Source organism: Callithrix jacchus, chromosome 1 (assembly GCF_049354715.1).
Source record: "Callithrix jacchus isolate 240 chromosome 1, calJac240_pri, whole genome shotgun sequence".
Taxonomy (NCBI): Eukaryota; Metazoa; Chordata; class Mammalia; order Primates; family Cebidae; genus Callithrix; species Callithrix jacchus.
This window is the reverse complement of record NC_133502.1, coordinates 64,128,995-64,145,573: the sequence shown is the minus strand read 5'-3', so window position 1 is coordinate 64,145,573 and position 16,579 is coordinate 64,128,995. Positions and strand designations below refer to the sequence as shown.

Here is a 16,579-nt window from a genome sequence, read left to right as displayed (position 1 = left end):
GGTGGCAGATGTATGCATGAGGACTCAGTGTATGGCAACTTTGATAATTAAGCAATTACTTTCCTGCTTTGCTTCTTGGTTTCCTCATCTGTTAAATAGACTGCAGATATAGGTTTTACGTGGCCAGCATGTTTCTTGAAAGTATTAATTTGAATGCCTCTTGGGTAGGTCTACCCCCTAGTTCCCTCTTTCAAACTCTTGACAGCATCACGTCTGGGTTTTCTGCCGAGTCCTGTTGTCATCCTGAGCAGAGAGAGGATCTCTGAGCGAATGTCATGGTAGCCCCTGCAGTGTCTACTCCTTCCGCTCTAGGTCATCATCTCAATTATTTTTGGGTACCCCCACCTCCCGACCTCCCCATTCTCCTGTGCCGTTTATGTACCCTGGCAAAAGCTGACCCCACCCTGGCCTTGGAAAAGGGCATGAAGTTTCACCCTCAATTAACCCGCAGACTCCCACTCACTGGATATGTTATTAGTGGATGGGCTCATGACTTATACTGGGAGATTTACTGAGAGTCAGGAAAGTGCTTTCTCACTCTTCTGACATAACTTCCAGAAACAAGGTTTCTCCCTCCCTAGCCACTGGTGAGGAATTGACTCACTCTGGGGGTAGCTGGCAGCCTTCTTGTCACCATGAGGGGAAGGCAGCCTATGAATGAGGCCAATGTCCTGGGAGGCCAGAGGAAAGGTAAGAAGAAACTGGGTCCTCAGTGACATTCGTCACCCATGGAATCCCACCACCCTTGATGCGAAACTACTTCTGGACTTGCCATTTATAGGAGCCAATAAATGCCCTTTGCTACTTAAGCCAGCTTGAGTTGGGGTTTCTATATTTATACAGAGCCCTCTGTACCTGGCTTAATCTGCAAGGTCCTTTGCAGTTTTGAATTGTCAAAGATCTGGGATTTATCCGGGAAATTGTCTTCTCTAGAGGAGAAGAGATCTAAGGCTGCAAGTGCCTCCAGCTGGGAGCCTCACGTGCACACTACCAGATGCCAGCTCTGATCTTGCTACCCACAGTGGGCAGGGTGCACAGGGCTGGGTGCTGCCCCTCTCTCAAAGAAACTCCAGGAGTTGCCCTCCATGACCATCTTGACCTTCACCTCCAGGAAATGTTGATGGAGACAGGCATGCACAGTGATTTGCCCCAATTTCCACTCCTCCCCTCAAACCACCCCTGAGCTGGCTATAATGCTGTCACCAGAGCCAGCTTCACAGGCGTGAAACTTAACTACCCCATGCTTGGGTAGACCCAGCATCTGGTTTGACGCTGTTCTGTTGTCATCTTGAAATTCTAAATAAATTTCTCTCAAAATTGTGTATTGTAAGTGAAGCTGGACAGGACAGTGAGGCATACGTGTGAACAGAGGGGTCTGTGAAATGCTTGTGTGGGCTGCTCTTCACCGCCAATATTCACATTTAACTTTACGAGACTCAGAGCCAATACAAGAAAAGCGTGTTGTGTCTTCAACTGAGTAAGCAGGGGGCTGACAGTCCTGAGAAGATATACTCCCATTTGAACCAGAACTTGCTTCAGATGCAGACAGAAAGCAATGATGTTCTAAGAAACAGGAACCACCAAGGAACCCACCAGCCCATTTCTGACCCCTAAATTAGTATATCTTTTCCTCTCAGACCTTCTTCACCCATCCATGAGCAGAAGGTGGAGAATATGGGTAGAATGCGCCCGTATCAAGAAGCGAAATGAAGAGCTGTTAGTTTTGTGCAATGTTTCCAATGTTCTGGTAAAAGCAGAATACGTACGAGAACTATGAAACACAAGTTGCGTCATTTCAGTGACTCAACATATGAGTTAAATGCTCTCACAGTTGCCTTTAAAATGAACATATATGATATGAAGATGAATGGTAAGTTATATACTAATAAACATTTTGATTTCTCCCTACTTAAAATGACATTAAATAGCTAATAAAAAGGCCAAAAGGAGGCTTCAGAAGAAAGGAAAAAGCTTTTTCTATTTTAGTCCCTTGTACGGTGCTTTTTTCCTGCCTTTTGAACAAGGAGCTTTGCATTTTTCTTTTGCTCTGGGGTCCAGCTGGTCACAGGTGACACAGTGCTGCTGGCAGGTGTGGCGAGTTAGAGAGAATTTCAGTTAATCTAGCCACATCTGTTTTAATTCTCAGAGTGGGGTTCAAGGAAGAAATTTCTTGCTGGCAAAGGATAGACAGTCAGGGGTTGATGAATCCCATTCTCTATTTCTGACCTTGGAGCTTGTTACCAGGATGATAAGAAGTGATCGGCATCCCGGAAAATCCTGCCCTGTGTGCAAGCTTGAGGCAGATGGTGCCACCTGGCCACATATATAATCCAGGTGGTCGGTGACACAAAGAAATGGAGCAGTCCCCAGGGAGGCACCTGCCACCCAGGCTTCCTACTGAAGGGTGGCAGAATATGTCGCCCCAAACTATGCGGTTATGGCATAAGGGTTATTTTGAGCTAAAGGCACATAAAAAATAACAGATGGAAGACGGGTGCCCTGACCCTCTTTTTCTCCTTCTTGAAAGTGGGAAATCAAAGCCTCATGTAGAGGATGTCCTCCCTCTACCAGAGGAAGGCACCATTGTTATCACCAAGGACGGGACATTGAGACCAAGAGAATTCTGTACAAACAGATTGTGTCAGAATCACCCTTGTCTTCCCTTAGCCCCCCACATGGTTTGCTTACTTTTCTACAATTGCCTCTCTGTTCAGCCCAGTATAAAAGCACTCATGTTTTGCTGTTTCTTTGGGTTTCCACTCCTTATGAGGCTCTTGCGTCATGTGAACCTGGTACTGAATTAGTGTGCTTCTCTCCTGTTTGTCTTACGTAGTTTAATTCTCAGGCCCAGCTGAAAGCCCCTAAGAGTGGAGAGGTAAGACGTTACCTCCTCCCCTTCACTACCTCCCAGCAGGGCTGAGAGAGATGGCCCTGGTCACCACCTGGAGGAGGCTGTAGACTCATCACCTGCAGCCAGGACACCTGAGTCCCAGCCCCATTCCGCTCCTCATGACCTGCAGCAGAGACTGCAGGACTCTTAACCTTTGAGGTTTTAGTGTCCTCATTGCACACACGAGCATGATTACAAGATTTTCCTAACAGACTTGTCAAAATCATCAAATGTCATAATCTGCGTAGGGCACTAGACACAGGGTCTGCCACATAATAAACACGGATAAATGCTGGCCATTATCATTACTATTATTATTTTCCTTTCCTGATGGAGAGACTCGGGCTTCCCCTTTATTTCAGCCCCCACTTCAGAATCAAATGGAGAATCAAGAAAACAACAGGGGAGGTGTACACTGTGGTTCTCATGGTCTCTGAGCAGAGATGAGACTGTTCTACATCTCAACTCCCAAGTGGGTGCTGCCTTACTCCCTGGCCCTGTTCTCAGGCTGCGCCCTGGCTTCATCCAGCAAGCCTGCTTCTCTGGATCGCCTCTCTAATGAGGCTCACTCTCACTCACCGCACCTCAGAGCCGTGACTCTCAGGTTCTCATTGGCTGCTCTAGATCTCACAAACCAGGATCAGTACAAATGGTGCCTGGGAATCTGCATTTAAAAAGCAAATTCCACCCTGACATGTTACTCAAACCTGTATTTCCAGCATTTGGGGAGGTTGAGGCAGGTGGATCTCTTGAGCCCAGAAGTCTGAGACCAGCCTGGGCAACATGGCAAAACCCCGTCTCTACAAATAATACAAAAATTAGCCGTGCATGATGGTGCGCCTATAGTTCTAGCTACTGGGGAGGCTGGCTGAGATGGGAGGATTGCTTGAACCCAGGAGTTCAAGGCTGCAGCGAGCTGTGACCCTGCCTCTGCACTCCAGCCTGGGCAACAGTGCAAGACCCCAACTAAATAAAATAAAATAAAATAAAGGCCACTCCCAGGTGATCGTGAAGGAGCCATGTTTCTGTACGCTAGCTGGAAAATCTTCAGGGGCTTCCTAGAGCCTGTCTGCTCAGGGCAGTGGGAGGTGCTGGGGCTGGGCTGGGTAGTAGGACCACTGGGACGGAGTCATCAGTAGTTACCAGCATGAGGGTTTCTTTACAGTTGGTCCTAATAAGGACACGCAGGCCACAGTCAGGAATCGGGGAACCCCACTCTCGCCTGATCCCTTTGCCTCCTGGGGCATCTGGTTACCCAGACCTTGGTGTTTGCAGCTCTCTGGAACAGAGGCTGAGCTTCCTGGTGATGTGGCTGTTGCCATGGCAGCAGCTTGACAGCAGTGCCCACCACTAGTTCATACTGCTCTGTCTTCTGGTCTACTAAGCACCAATTCCAATGCAACTCAGAGCGCCACATTCTGGCTTCTGATACCATGAGAGTCTCCATCTAGAAAGTCAGTTTGAAAGAGATGAGGGAGAAAAACTCATCAACTTGAGGGTCCCAAAGGAGAAAATAATCCAAAATTAGAGCAATAGTAGGAGGATATTAGAATCAAAACGTTGGCATCAAGTCATTCTTTATGCCAAGAACACAGATAAGCTGACTCCTGACTTACTGAAGGTTGGGAAAAGACAGCACATGGGGAAGGGCGCCCTCCTCAGGACGGCTTTTGCGTTGCTGGCTCCGTATCCTTACTCCCCTCCTGCGGTGCATTTCAGGGTGGGCTGCTCTCTTGACTGCTTGTTGCTGGGCCCGTGATTGTCGGAGGGAGCGACCTGGCAGCAAGTGTTAAAGATACACTGCCATCCAGCTGTCAGTCAAAACAGGAGAGTAGCCCGGAGAATTCAACGCATTTTTAAATGTGTAATCTTGGTAGGAAAGTGGGTCGCTTTTGGTCTGTTCTCAAGGATCTCCAGAGTCTGTTTCCTAAGAATAGCAAGTATTTAACATATCCCCAGATCCTTTGCTTAGATAGTTTAGTGCAGAAACTGAGACCAGGATCCAGCAGTTTTTCTCTGGAACACCCCCCTCTGGCGTTCCAGAAGGCAACGGGCAAATACCCAGAAGGCAACAGGCAGAGAGTGCAGGAAGGGAAACGCCAACTAAACTCCGCTTTCCAAACTGCCCTCTCCACCTCCCCGTATCATAATGGTGCCCAAACCCAGTCACCCAGGCCTCTTCTGCCCTCTCCTGGTGTGTTCAGTCATTCTGTCTCTGCTTCATATTTCCACTTACCCCTCTTCCCAGCCCTGCACCAGCACTCTGCATTGCCTTAGCCACCCACTAATCCCCACAGGTCACAGGCAATAGCAATTTATATGAGGGGGTATTTTTTTTTTTAGCACCTAATCCACTTTGAACAGAGATGAACTTCTTTATAGATATTCAGCTATTCATTCTTGCATTTGACCAAGATTTGGGCAGATGTAAAGTGAGTATGAGAAGCCTCGGCAATGCGGACTTCACAACTGCTTACGGGAGATGAGATGTGCACCCAAGGGACGGTACAAATGAGTGTGTGGGAGGAAACAGCAGGGGCAGTGCACGAAGCAGTGAGGAAGCCTGGAGGAGGAGAGTCCCCAGGAAATCAAGGAAGACCTCAAGGAGGAGGTGATGTTGGCACTGGGTGTTGATGGATGGGTAGGATTTTGACAGGCTGAGTTGTAGGGAGATGGCTTTTCAGTCAAAGGAAGAAATCTAGAGGAAACAAAAGATTTGAGAGACAGAGACACTCAGAATGGTTTGCGGGAGTGGCAAATCATGAAATGGAGCTGAGCGTCTGTCATCCATCATAAAAGAGAAGGAGAGATCAGATGGAAACTAGATATTGAGAAGAGAGGGCGTTTCTGTTTTGCATAAGGACATTTTGATTTTATTAGGAAGATAAAGAGAGTTGGGGGATTTAGAATTGGAAAGTGGCATAATCAAAGCTGAACCTTTGGAGAAAATGGGGACTCAAGGGGGTGTCAGCGGGTGCAGAGGCCAGCGAAGTGGCTGTTGCTTAATTCAGCCTGGAGAGAAATTGCAAGGCTTCCGCGGGGCTTTGAGCACACTCTAGATGTGGAATGAAGGGAAGAAGGGGTAAAGAAGGACGCAAGTGCTGTGCTCAGGTGACAAGAATGATAGAGGCACAGACAGAAATGTGAGGGACAGAAAGAGGAGGGGCTTGGGGGAAAGGATGTATTCAGTTCAGAATTCACTGCATTTAAAGTGCCAGGGGAATGAACTGGAGTATGGGATTCCAGAGCTCCAGGAGTTTCTAAAACCACCTCCACTGTCTGCTTTTGAGATTTGCAGTTGTTCATGTAACAGGACAAGTTAGTAAGAAACATTGAGCCCTTCCACAAATATGGATGCTGCCATCTATTTCTCTGATCCCTGAAAAGAGAAGGCAACTTTGTGCTTCTAGAAGCCCACTGAGAGCAATTCTATGGGATTGTCCAAATTAAAAGGGATGCAGGGAAGTCCCCCAAAGAGGAGGAGCAACAAAGGGGTGGGGGCGCTGCTCAGGATGGAACCTGGGGTTGGTGGCCCCTTACCTGCAGTGTCCAAAAGGAATTGCTACTAGAAGCACCTACGTAGGTGGCACCAGGTCCCCAGGCTTGTAAAGACCCCAACATCTCAAGCTTGACTCCGGTGCTGGCCGGATAGCAAGGACAGAGCGTGCTGCTGTGTGGTTTGTGCAGAGAAGAGAGGGCCTGTGTGAGGCTGTGGGGCTGAGTGAAGGTTGGAAATCCTCTCACTTGGAAGAAGGGCGCACTTTTCTTCCAACAAAATCACTGTCTACTCCTAAGCTGTGTCCTGGAAGCTACCACTGCCAGGGGCCACCTTTGCAACATGGCACAAAGGGTCTGTAGAGGTCATAATGGCTTGCCACAGAGCAGAGCACACCCTGCCCCAGACCCCGAAAGAGGAAAACGTGACTCCCCTCCTCCAACTCCAACACTTGAATTCTTGTGTGACCCGCAAAGCCCAGGACTGATTTTCCTGCTACTCTGGCAAGTAGGAGCTTGGAGTCAGACTAATTTTATTTAGAGAGGAAGAAGTTTTAAAGTTTTGAAAGTACATTAAAAATAAAATAACATGCTATTTCTCCTGGCCAGAATTGTAGAGCAAAATCTGCCACTCTCTGTTTAGTATGCGGAGTGGCATAAATTTCTCTCATAGCTAGGGGGCTGCAAACACCACCTAGTGTCACGTCCCTCATCCAGGCCTGAGCAGAAGGTCTTACTCCTGGTGGCCCCCTTGAACATGCACTTTGCTGGTCCCATCTCTGCTGCTGTCTCTGAGTGAAGAGGACTTCCCGGGACCCCCTGACAGGTGCAATGACCTGGGTTCACTGCACTTGTCTGTTTAATTGAGTTATTTTGTGAGGGCTGGAAGCTGCTGCACACACTGCATGTGGATTCATCGAGATTTCACTGCTGCCCAGTGATGAAAGTCACCCTCTGGGGCAGCAGGAGGCCGCAGGGAAGCAAATGTTCCGCAGCAGAGAGCTTGACAGAGAGAGCGCGCCAGATGGAGAGGCTGAGAGCAGGGCTGTGCGGTGGCCCAGGAGAGCTCCAAAGCTCCCCCAGGTGGCTTGCTGGTGTGTGAGGGCACGGAGGCCACCCTGCTCCCTGGAAAGATGCCCAGATGAGCAGGCCACCCCTCTGAGGCCGCCACCACTTAGCAAACTCCACATGTGGATAGGGACAGCACCAACCTATCTAAGGGGATATCTGGAGAGTGTTCTTAAAGCATAAAATAAAATAAAAATAAAACTTGCATTCTCTAATTACAAAAGTATGTAGCTTTATAGGAAATGTGGAAAATGTAGACCAGACAGAAGAAAATTTAGAAGTCACTTGAAAGGAAAACACTATGGCACATGGATTTGCATCTATGTACTATGTCGCCAGGTCACGGATGCCAATTTTTTCCAGCCTAAAAAGACATATTAATTATGAAAATTCATAAACATTCATACAAGTACAGAGAGTGATAGAGCAAACATTCAGAGTCTTGCCACTCAGGTTTCCATCTGCATGCCTTTTAAGTTTTTTAATTTTTTAGTTGGAAATAATCCCAATGTGCATTTCCTGGGGATAGGGATATTCTCTTATTAATATACTACCTTAGGACAGTGGCAGCTTCTTACACTGACACAGTGTTTTAATCTGCCATCCATATTCCAGTGTTGATGACCTAATAAAGTCCTTGCCTCCAATCTAGGGTGACATGTTGCATTTTGTTGTCATATCTCCTTTGCTTGATGTGGTTTGAATGTGTCCCCTGAAGTTCATGTGTTGGAAACTCAATCCCCAGTGCAAAAATGTTGGGAGGTAGAACCTAAATGAGAGGTTATCAGGCTATGGGAGCACAGTGAATGGGTTCATGGCCTCACTGGAGCAGGTTCATTATAAAAGGGGGAGTTGAGCCCTTTTTCTCTCACCCACGTGATGCCTTCCTCCACGGGATGACACAAGAAGGCCCTTCCCAGCTGCTGGCCTCTCAGTCTTGGACTTCTCGGCTTCCAGAACAGTCAGCAAACCACTTTCTGTTCATTATAAATTACTTAGTCTGTGGTATTCTGTTACAGCAGCACAAGATGGATTCAGAGACCTCCCTCAAAGCTAGAACATTCTCACTGCCTTTTTTGTTTTGTTTTCTAGGATGTTGACATTTTTGAAGAACACAGTCCTCTCTGCTTCTTTTAAAGAGAACACTCCTCACTTTGTAATTGGCAGATGTTCTCTTGTGTTTGGATTTCGGCTGTGCATTCTTGGCTGGATTACTGCATTGGTGACAGGTACCCGTCCCTCACTGGTAATGTTCATTTTAAACCCCGAACTGTGGTCTACTTTTTCCACTGTATGAGGATTATTCTATTCCTCCCTTGCAACCAATATACTTCTTGTCATCAAAATTTCCTCTTAGATTTAGTGTCTATTGATAATTCTTGCCTGATCCAACCTTTATCTGCAGGGGCAGGTGGGAGGAAGTAGACATCTAGGCAAAGAAACACATGTTGGAAGGCCCAGGGAGAGAACAGAAGCTGGTGTTTTGAGGGAGCCTAAAATGTTTTTGTCTGGCTGGATTTTCCAGAGCGAGAAGGGAAGAAGAAGGAGTGATTCAAGGGGTAAACAGGGACCCGATCACAATGGGTTTCACGGGAGAGCAGAAGCTTTGGTTTTATTCTAGGGAATGGGGAGTCACTTTGCAGTGAAGGACTCCCCAGAGGATTTGCTGAGGGGGCAGGCAAGAGGCAGTGAGAACAGTTAGGAGGCCTTGCCACTGTGCTGGCTGAAGACAGAGTTATTCATAAAGCGAGGGCAGAAACCTCAGCAATCAAGGAGGCCGTCGTCAGGCCAAGGTTGGCTGAGACCTTGACCTGCAGATTTACAGTGCAGCCAGGAAACATCTCTTTTTCTGGGAAACCCTGAGCCTAACACTTCCTCTCTTGCCAATCTGGTGTTGCCATCAGCACTTCTGTTGCGTACACCGGTAGGACGTGTGTTGGGGGAGGTCGTGGTAGTTAATTTGCTGATGATACAGAGCAACAATATAACCGGTGGTGTCTCCTTTCCCTGCCTCAGTACACCTATGAGCTTTCATCCTGCAGAGCATCAGAGGCCCTGGCGCAAGGCTCCAGCACCACTGTCCCACTCTGTGGGGACAGCAGTAGGTGTGCTCCAGGGGTGAAGGGGGTGGCCCTCAGAGCTGTCCTTGGGAGTGAAATGACAGGGCTGTGCCTTAGGAGAATGAGGTGGGCACTGGGCCCACTGGCGAATAGAGAAGGTCAGTTGTATCTGGGAGCTGGCGCTTCACTCATTCATCTGCTTAGTCAGCCAGTACATATTTATTGAGCTCCTAGTGTATGTCAGGCACTGCTGGAGGTGCTGGCATGAAGCAGTGCAGGAAACATCATGGGAGGAGAGGCGGGAAGTGGAGAGTGTGTGCTAGGACATGGTAAATGCAGGTAAGGAGAGGTACCAGGCACCTGTCCATCAGCCCCTTGTTCTGCTGTTCCTCCGCCTTCGTCTGCCCCCACCCACTGACTGCTGCTGCCTGATACTAGTATCTGGAGATGAATTGCTTAAGGCTTCCCACAATGTTCCCTTTATTCATGTTTGATCTGTAAAAGTTAGACCATACATCTCACCATGAGGTAAAACCTTTCAGTCCAGGGACCCCCAAGGCTTGGGATCTGATTTGGGGATCTACTTTTGGGATAGTCTAAATACAAGAGAGACTGGGCCTTCTGTAATGTGGTCCAGCCCTTCCGGACACAAAGGACCCCAGCAGGTGATGGCGGGAGAAAGTCCAACTTGGTAAGGAGACAAGTTGAGGTGGGAGTAAGGGAAAGCTACCCAGGTCCAAAGTGTCACATTGCCCTGCGATGGTGCCCCACACAGCTGCCATTATACCTGGGTTGTATCAGTGACTCTATTCACACACATATTTTTCAAACACGTATTACACAGAAAACATATACAGTGAACTATGGAAAGCTAAAGATGAATAGGTAAGGAATGGAAGGAGAAGTCAGCCAACCGAGGGCCGGACACTGTCTTCCCAGGTCTACTACCCCGGGGCCACCCTGAGCCAAGCGCATCCCACCCATGTGACCCACTCCAGCTTTAGCTCACCATGTCATCCCAGAGCCCTCGGTCCTACAAAACCAGGGCGTTTCTCAGAGCTGTGACTCACCATTGCTGGCGATTTTGGAAATGCATTCATGACAGGCTTTCTCCAGACCTCCTGGCATTGTTCTTCCTCGCTCTTCAAGTTCTGAGGATCAGAAATAACTCATTAGAAAGGATGCTGGAAGGATTTACTCAGCACTAATAACCAACCCCCTCTGTGCATGTCAGTGGTGGCCTGAGTCAGCTTGGGGGTCTGGGTGCCAGTGTCGGTGCTGCTCTTCCTGCAGGTGTGGCCTTGTTAGTGGTTAGCGGGGCTGAGAAAAAGATCCTCAATTCCACAGATGAGGGAACCAAGCTCAGAGAGGTTAAGAGGCTTGCCCAGTGATACCAGCCAGGAAGACACGGACCTGGAGGGGGAAATGGTAAGAGCTCTCACTTGCTGAGCAATGACTGTAGCCAGGCATTGTATTAATTCTTTAAATAGGTCATCTCTGGGCCGGGTGTGGTGGCTCATGCCTGTAGCCTGTAATCCCAGGACTTTGGGAGGCCGAGGCGGGTAGATCACGAGGTCAAGAGATCGAGACCATCCTGGTCAACATGGTAAAACCCCGTCTCTACTAAAAATACAAAAAATTAGCTGGGCGTGGTGGCGCGTGCCTGTAATCCCAGCTACTCAGGAGGCTGAGGCAGGAGAATTGCCTAAACCCAGGAGGTGGAGGTTGCAGTGAGCCAAGATCGCTCCATTGCACTCCAGCCTGGGTAACGAGCAAAACTCCATCTCACACACAAAAAAAAAAAAAAAAAAAAAGGTCATCTCATATTTAATCCCACAACAATCCAATCTAGGAAGTGTTACTGACTCCGTTTTACAGATAGTATCTTAGATACCCAGAGAGCTTAAGATTCACCCTGAGATCAGAGCTGGCAACTGGCAGAGCCCAAACTTGATCCAGGTATGGACCCAGGTACAGAGCAAGAGCCCTCACTTCCCAGTGTAGCTGCTGCACCCTCCCGGGGCCCAAACGGGAAGGGAGCCATGCGTTTGACCAGAGCAACCTGGGCCGAGACCCGAGCAGCCTGGAGCACCACCCCGGCTCCCCTGCAGATCTGCTGTGGTCTGAGCAAGCTTATTGACACTGTGAGAAAGGACGTTCCTTCCTTGGAAGAATAGCCTTACACATTTTAAATCCACCAAAAAACTCCAGCTCATCAAGAAAGCAAATTTTCCTGGCCAGTGAAATGAGGTAGCCCTGTAAAGACGTTAGGAGAGGAAGGGAGTTCCTAGGCCAGGCGTGCGGAGTTCTACCACTTCCCACCATTTCGTTGCTTGGGAGTGAGGCCTCCATGGGGGCTTATGGTGATCCTGGTAGGATCTGGGGCAGATATCCTTACTTCACACACAAAGTCTCTCCAGGGACCCGTTGTGAGTAGGCACAGAGTCATGTGAAAGCACGATGTAACAGGGTCCTCATTCCTCATACTGCGGGGATTTGCAAACCAGGGGACCGCCATATTTGAGCAGTGCTGCCTGCAGGCCCTCCTGGGTGAGCTAGAGGTTAGTGCAGGGGGAACAGGCCATGACAGGGAAGACTTGTGGTCCGAGGACAGAGGTGGTCATGATGACAAAAGGAGAGCTTGCTTTGGCCAGAGCTGTGGCTCACGGACGGCGAGTCACTCCAGCCCCAGCATGGGCCTCCAGGCAGGAGCCACGTGGCCCACAGCTTCTCTCTGCAGCTGATCCACAGCTAATGTACAGGCAGGGTGATTTAGCTGAGATCCAGGGTTTCTATTCCCCATCACTGTGGTTCTAGGACATGCCATGCTCAGAACCTGGCTTTGTGTCAGCAGGATCTTTACAGCAGGAGGCAGTATGACCAGAGTCAGTCCCCAACCAGAGGCATGTCACCAGCACCCTGCCAAGATCTTCCACATTGTTAACTCATTTAATCTCCCCAGTTCTTTCAGGGACAGGTACGTCCCATCTTACAGAGAAAACCAAGATTCAGATCAATCTGTTTGCTCTAAGTCACCCAGCTAGTAAGTGGTAGAACTGGGGTTTGAAATGAGGCCTCCATGACTCTATCTGAAACCTGGACTTTGTGCCTTCAAAGCCCACAATCTCTCTACTTCACCCCAGAGCAAGAATAAACAAGAAACCTAGAAAGGAGAGGCTTCTCAAAGTGAGTCAGGGACTAAGCCAGGAGATCACGGTGCCATCCTGGTCAGATCTGTTATGCCTGGGTCTAATTAACTAGGCAAAGATTCTTATCCCCATTTTACAGATGAAGAAACTGAGGGTCAGAAAAGTGAAGAACTCACCCAGGATCACACAGCCAGATTGGGATCCGGGTGTCCTGAGATCTGCCAAACTTGAGGTGCCCACTCTCTGTTAACCAGAATCGACTGTGACAGTTTTGACTGCAGTGAGATAATGGGACCGAGTGGCAGGGCTGAGCACCCAAGATTTTCTGACCCCTCCTCCAATCCCTGGGAATCCCAAATGCAGTGCTTGGGATTCAAATATCTCTTCCCAGGCTCCATTTTCCCCCATAATGTCCTTGCAAAAACTACAGCTGTGGTGTCCTTACAGACAGAAAGCACTGCAGCCCTGGGTAAACCACAGCCTCCTGCCCTTGACTCGGCATTCTACCCACCAAGGTGAAATTAGACCAGTTCTCTGGCCTAATGGGGTGTGCCAGGTGCACATCCTTCTGTTAAACAGCGAATAGGCCCCAAGCCATGGACAAATGGCTACTGTATGGATTACAGACTTCCCACTGATGTCCACACTTCATGAGGTTGATGGCCACAGGGCGTCACAGAAGCTAAGCAACTTAAAATCCTGCCTGAAAAACAATCCTCCTGAACGCAATGATAAGCTCAGTTATCTAAAGGGGCCACAGCCCATCAAGCCTCCTAAAGGCCTGGAAGGTCAGTTCCTTTCCTCACTCTTAGGGAAAACAGAGGTGCGCTTCATGTCACAGGGAGGGTGTGTACTTTACATCTTCCAGCCACGAACCACAGCATTTTACTCCTGCCTCACAGAAGGGATAGAACAGAGGGAGGAGAAATGTGAGCCATCTCTTTACACTTCCATGGTGGAGTTGCCACTGTTATATAAACTTCCTTCGAAGTGTGCTGAATGGTCTCTATCGATGCCTATAAACCAAGACACTCCAGTCTTCAAATCCACAGGAGCTTTGCAGAAACCATCTGTGTCACATCGTAACAACACATTTCTACCTTGGGCCATTCACTGGGGTGAGAGGTGCAAGCTTTAGTCTATGAATCCTGAAGAACAATGTTCTACCACAAAGAGTAATATAGGGCTGCATATACATTTTTTAAAATTCAAATGTTCTAAATTGGCTGATCCTTTTAGCGACTAACTGCAAATAAGGGTAGAAACATCAAATTTAAAAACAATGATATCTTTACTGATAATGTCAGACCAAATGAGGAGGGAGCCAATAGAATGCACCCACACAAGGCACAGGTATTAGATCCATTTTATAAATGAGGCGACTCTTATTCCTTCAAGCTTGTTATTTTCATAAACTGGCAAGATGGATGAGAACTAAAAAAAGAATGATATGTTATTAATTCTGTAACACCTTAAAGAATGTTCCCTAAGAGACAGGTAGCAGTGGCAGTAGAACTTAGCTTTGGCACCCAGCCAGAAAGGGAAGATGGAATTCCCAGCCACAGTCCCAAATGCTGGCCGACAAACTTTGCATATTGTGTTCAACTTCCCTTACAAGGAATAAAATGTTAAACACACACACACACACACACACACACACACACACATCATATCACCTTGTGCATATAATAATGTCTGCAAATCTACAGAAACACAGAAGCCAGGCACAGTGGCTCGTGCCTGTGATTCCAGCACTTTGGGAGGCTGAGGCAGGCAGATCATGAAGTCAGGAGTTCAAGACCAGTCTGACCAACATGGTGAAACCCCATCTCTACTAAAAACACAAAAATTACCCAGGTACAGTTGTGGGCACCTGTAATCCCAGCTACTCAGGAGGCTGAGACAGGATAATCACTTGAACCCGGGAGGCAGAGGCTATGAGCCAATATCATGCCACTGCACTCCAGCCTGGGCAACAGAGTGAGACTCCGTCTCAAAAAATATATATATATATAGAAAACAATCAGAAGCATAAACACTAAACCACTGTGAATAATTGTTCCCTGTGAAGGCAGGTACAGGGATATGGGGCCACTGGGGCTGGGCTAGGGAGGAATGTGCTGGAAGCAGGTGTGGGATGTATTTGTTTTAAATAGAGATGGGGTGTCACCATGTTGGCCAGGCTGGTTTCGAACTCTCGACCTCAGGTGATCCACCCATCTCGGCCTCCCAAAGTGTTGGGATCGCATGCGTGAGCCACTGCGCCCCACCTCAAGGGATGTATTTTTATTTCCACTGATACCCAATTATTGCCTTGCCTTTTCCCCCATTAGCAGGTTTTACCATTATAATTTTAAACTTCTTTTTTAAAACCTCTTAAAATTCAAGAAGTGTTATTTGAAATGAGAAGTAGTTTGCTTTCCAAAAGTCCAGAGATTTTTAAAAAGTTGCATGTAGGGGATAGATAAGCAGAAAGGAGCAAGTCCACCAGGGAGCAAACAGAAAAAGGAGAGCGATTATGTGACGGTGGTAGGTAATCTTTTTTCTCTTTTGGAATATTTTCTTTATAAATTACAAAAGCAACTTCGCAGAAAAATTAGATCACAGAGAAAAGACAATCATTAGTCATTATAAACAACGCAGACTTCCAGCCCAACAACGGTTAGCATTTGGGGGCTTTCAAGTATCTGCATATGCACACACGCATGTGTGCAGGTACACACATTTCACATGGTTGCAGTATTCAGGCGCATTAAGTGAACACTTCACATTTTGACAGAAGCATTCTGTTACCATTTGCTCTTCAGAACTTTCATTTTCGCAGCTGAATTATATTCTACAGAGTAGGCTACATCAAACTATATTTCTCTGTATCTTGTTTTGGGATATTTACTTTTCACTCATAACTAATCCTAAGAGACATTTCTGTCTGTGAAAAGTGCTTTGTTTCAGGCATCACATAGATCTCCTGGAATAGTTATTTACTTAAAAAGCATAAGCAATTTTTGGGGTTTGAGGTAAAATTGACTTCTAAAGGAGCTGTATCTATTTCCAGCGCCACCAGCAGTATGAGAGAGCCAGTTCCACCACACGGAACCACCACTGGGTGGCAGAAAGGCTAATGCATTTTTATTACTCTCATAGGCAAACGTGGAAATGAATTATTTTAATTTACGTTTTTGATTGCCAGTGATATTGCCAATTCTTTCTAGGCTTGTTTTCCAGTTGTATGTTCCCCTTTGTGATTTGGTTTTTACAACTCATGATATGGATTTATTTCAATTCAGATCAAGCCCACAAAGAAAGCTGCAAATTGAGAAAATAGCAGTGAATCTGCTTTTTGATTCACAGAACTCCCTGTGTGAATTTGCAGATTCAAATATGCTACAAAAGACCTATTCGCTATTATGGTGGGGACTTGAACAACTCACAAAACTCAATTACATGTTCCTTGGAGCCCTTTGAAGTGGTAGCTCTTCCAAGACAGGGTCCCTCAACAGCAGGAGATGTCCAAAAGAGCAAATACATAGTAATGATGGATTCATGTCAATGCAATCCATTTAATGGATTTCTATGCCTCCTAAGTACTAAGAAAATGGGCATTTTTTCTTATTTGATAGAGATTTCTTATTTGTTAGAAATCTGAAACAGGAAGAGATTAGGGTAACAGGCTGGGCAGTGTCTTCTCTCCAGTGTGATCAAGCAGTGACTTAGAAGTTCATGCTTGTGCATGCTGTGATAGGACGCTGTGTCTCACACCTAGAAGGCTAGTGAGAGTAGCCCCTGCTGCTTCCTCTCCTGGCAGCTGAGTGATAATAAAGGGTGCCATGAAACTAATCAATAATTGCCAAATGACATGCTCGACGCACTTCCAATTCTCAGTCCAACTGATACATCTCAGTGGTTCTCAACCACAG

At 47.3% G+C, this 16,579-nt stretch overlaps 1 protein-coding gene across 4 annotated transcripts in view; it reads right to left on the bottom strand.

The window, feature by feature from the left end:
• The window catches only part of TMEM272 (transmembrane protein 272), a 32,570-nt gene that overhangs the window by 14,597 nt on the left and 1,394 nt on the right, over positions 1–16,579 (bottom strand). For all 4 annotated transcript variants that reach the window (XM_078356006.1, XM_078355974.1, XM_078355938.1 and 1 more), the window contains exon 3: positions 10,584–10,664. In XM_078356006.1, the coding sequence (XP_078212132.1) occupies positions 10,584–10,664 (81 nt within the window). The remainder of the gene's footprint in view (positions 1–10,583; positions 10,665–16,579) is intronic.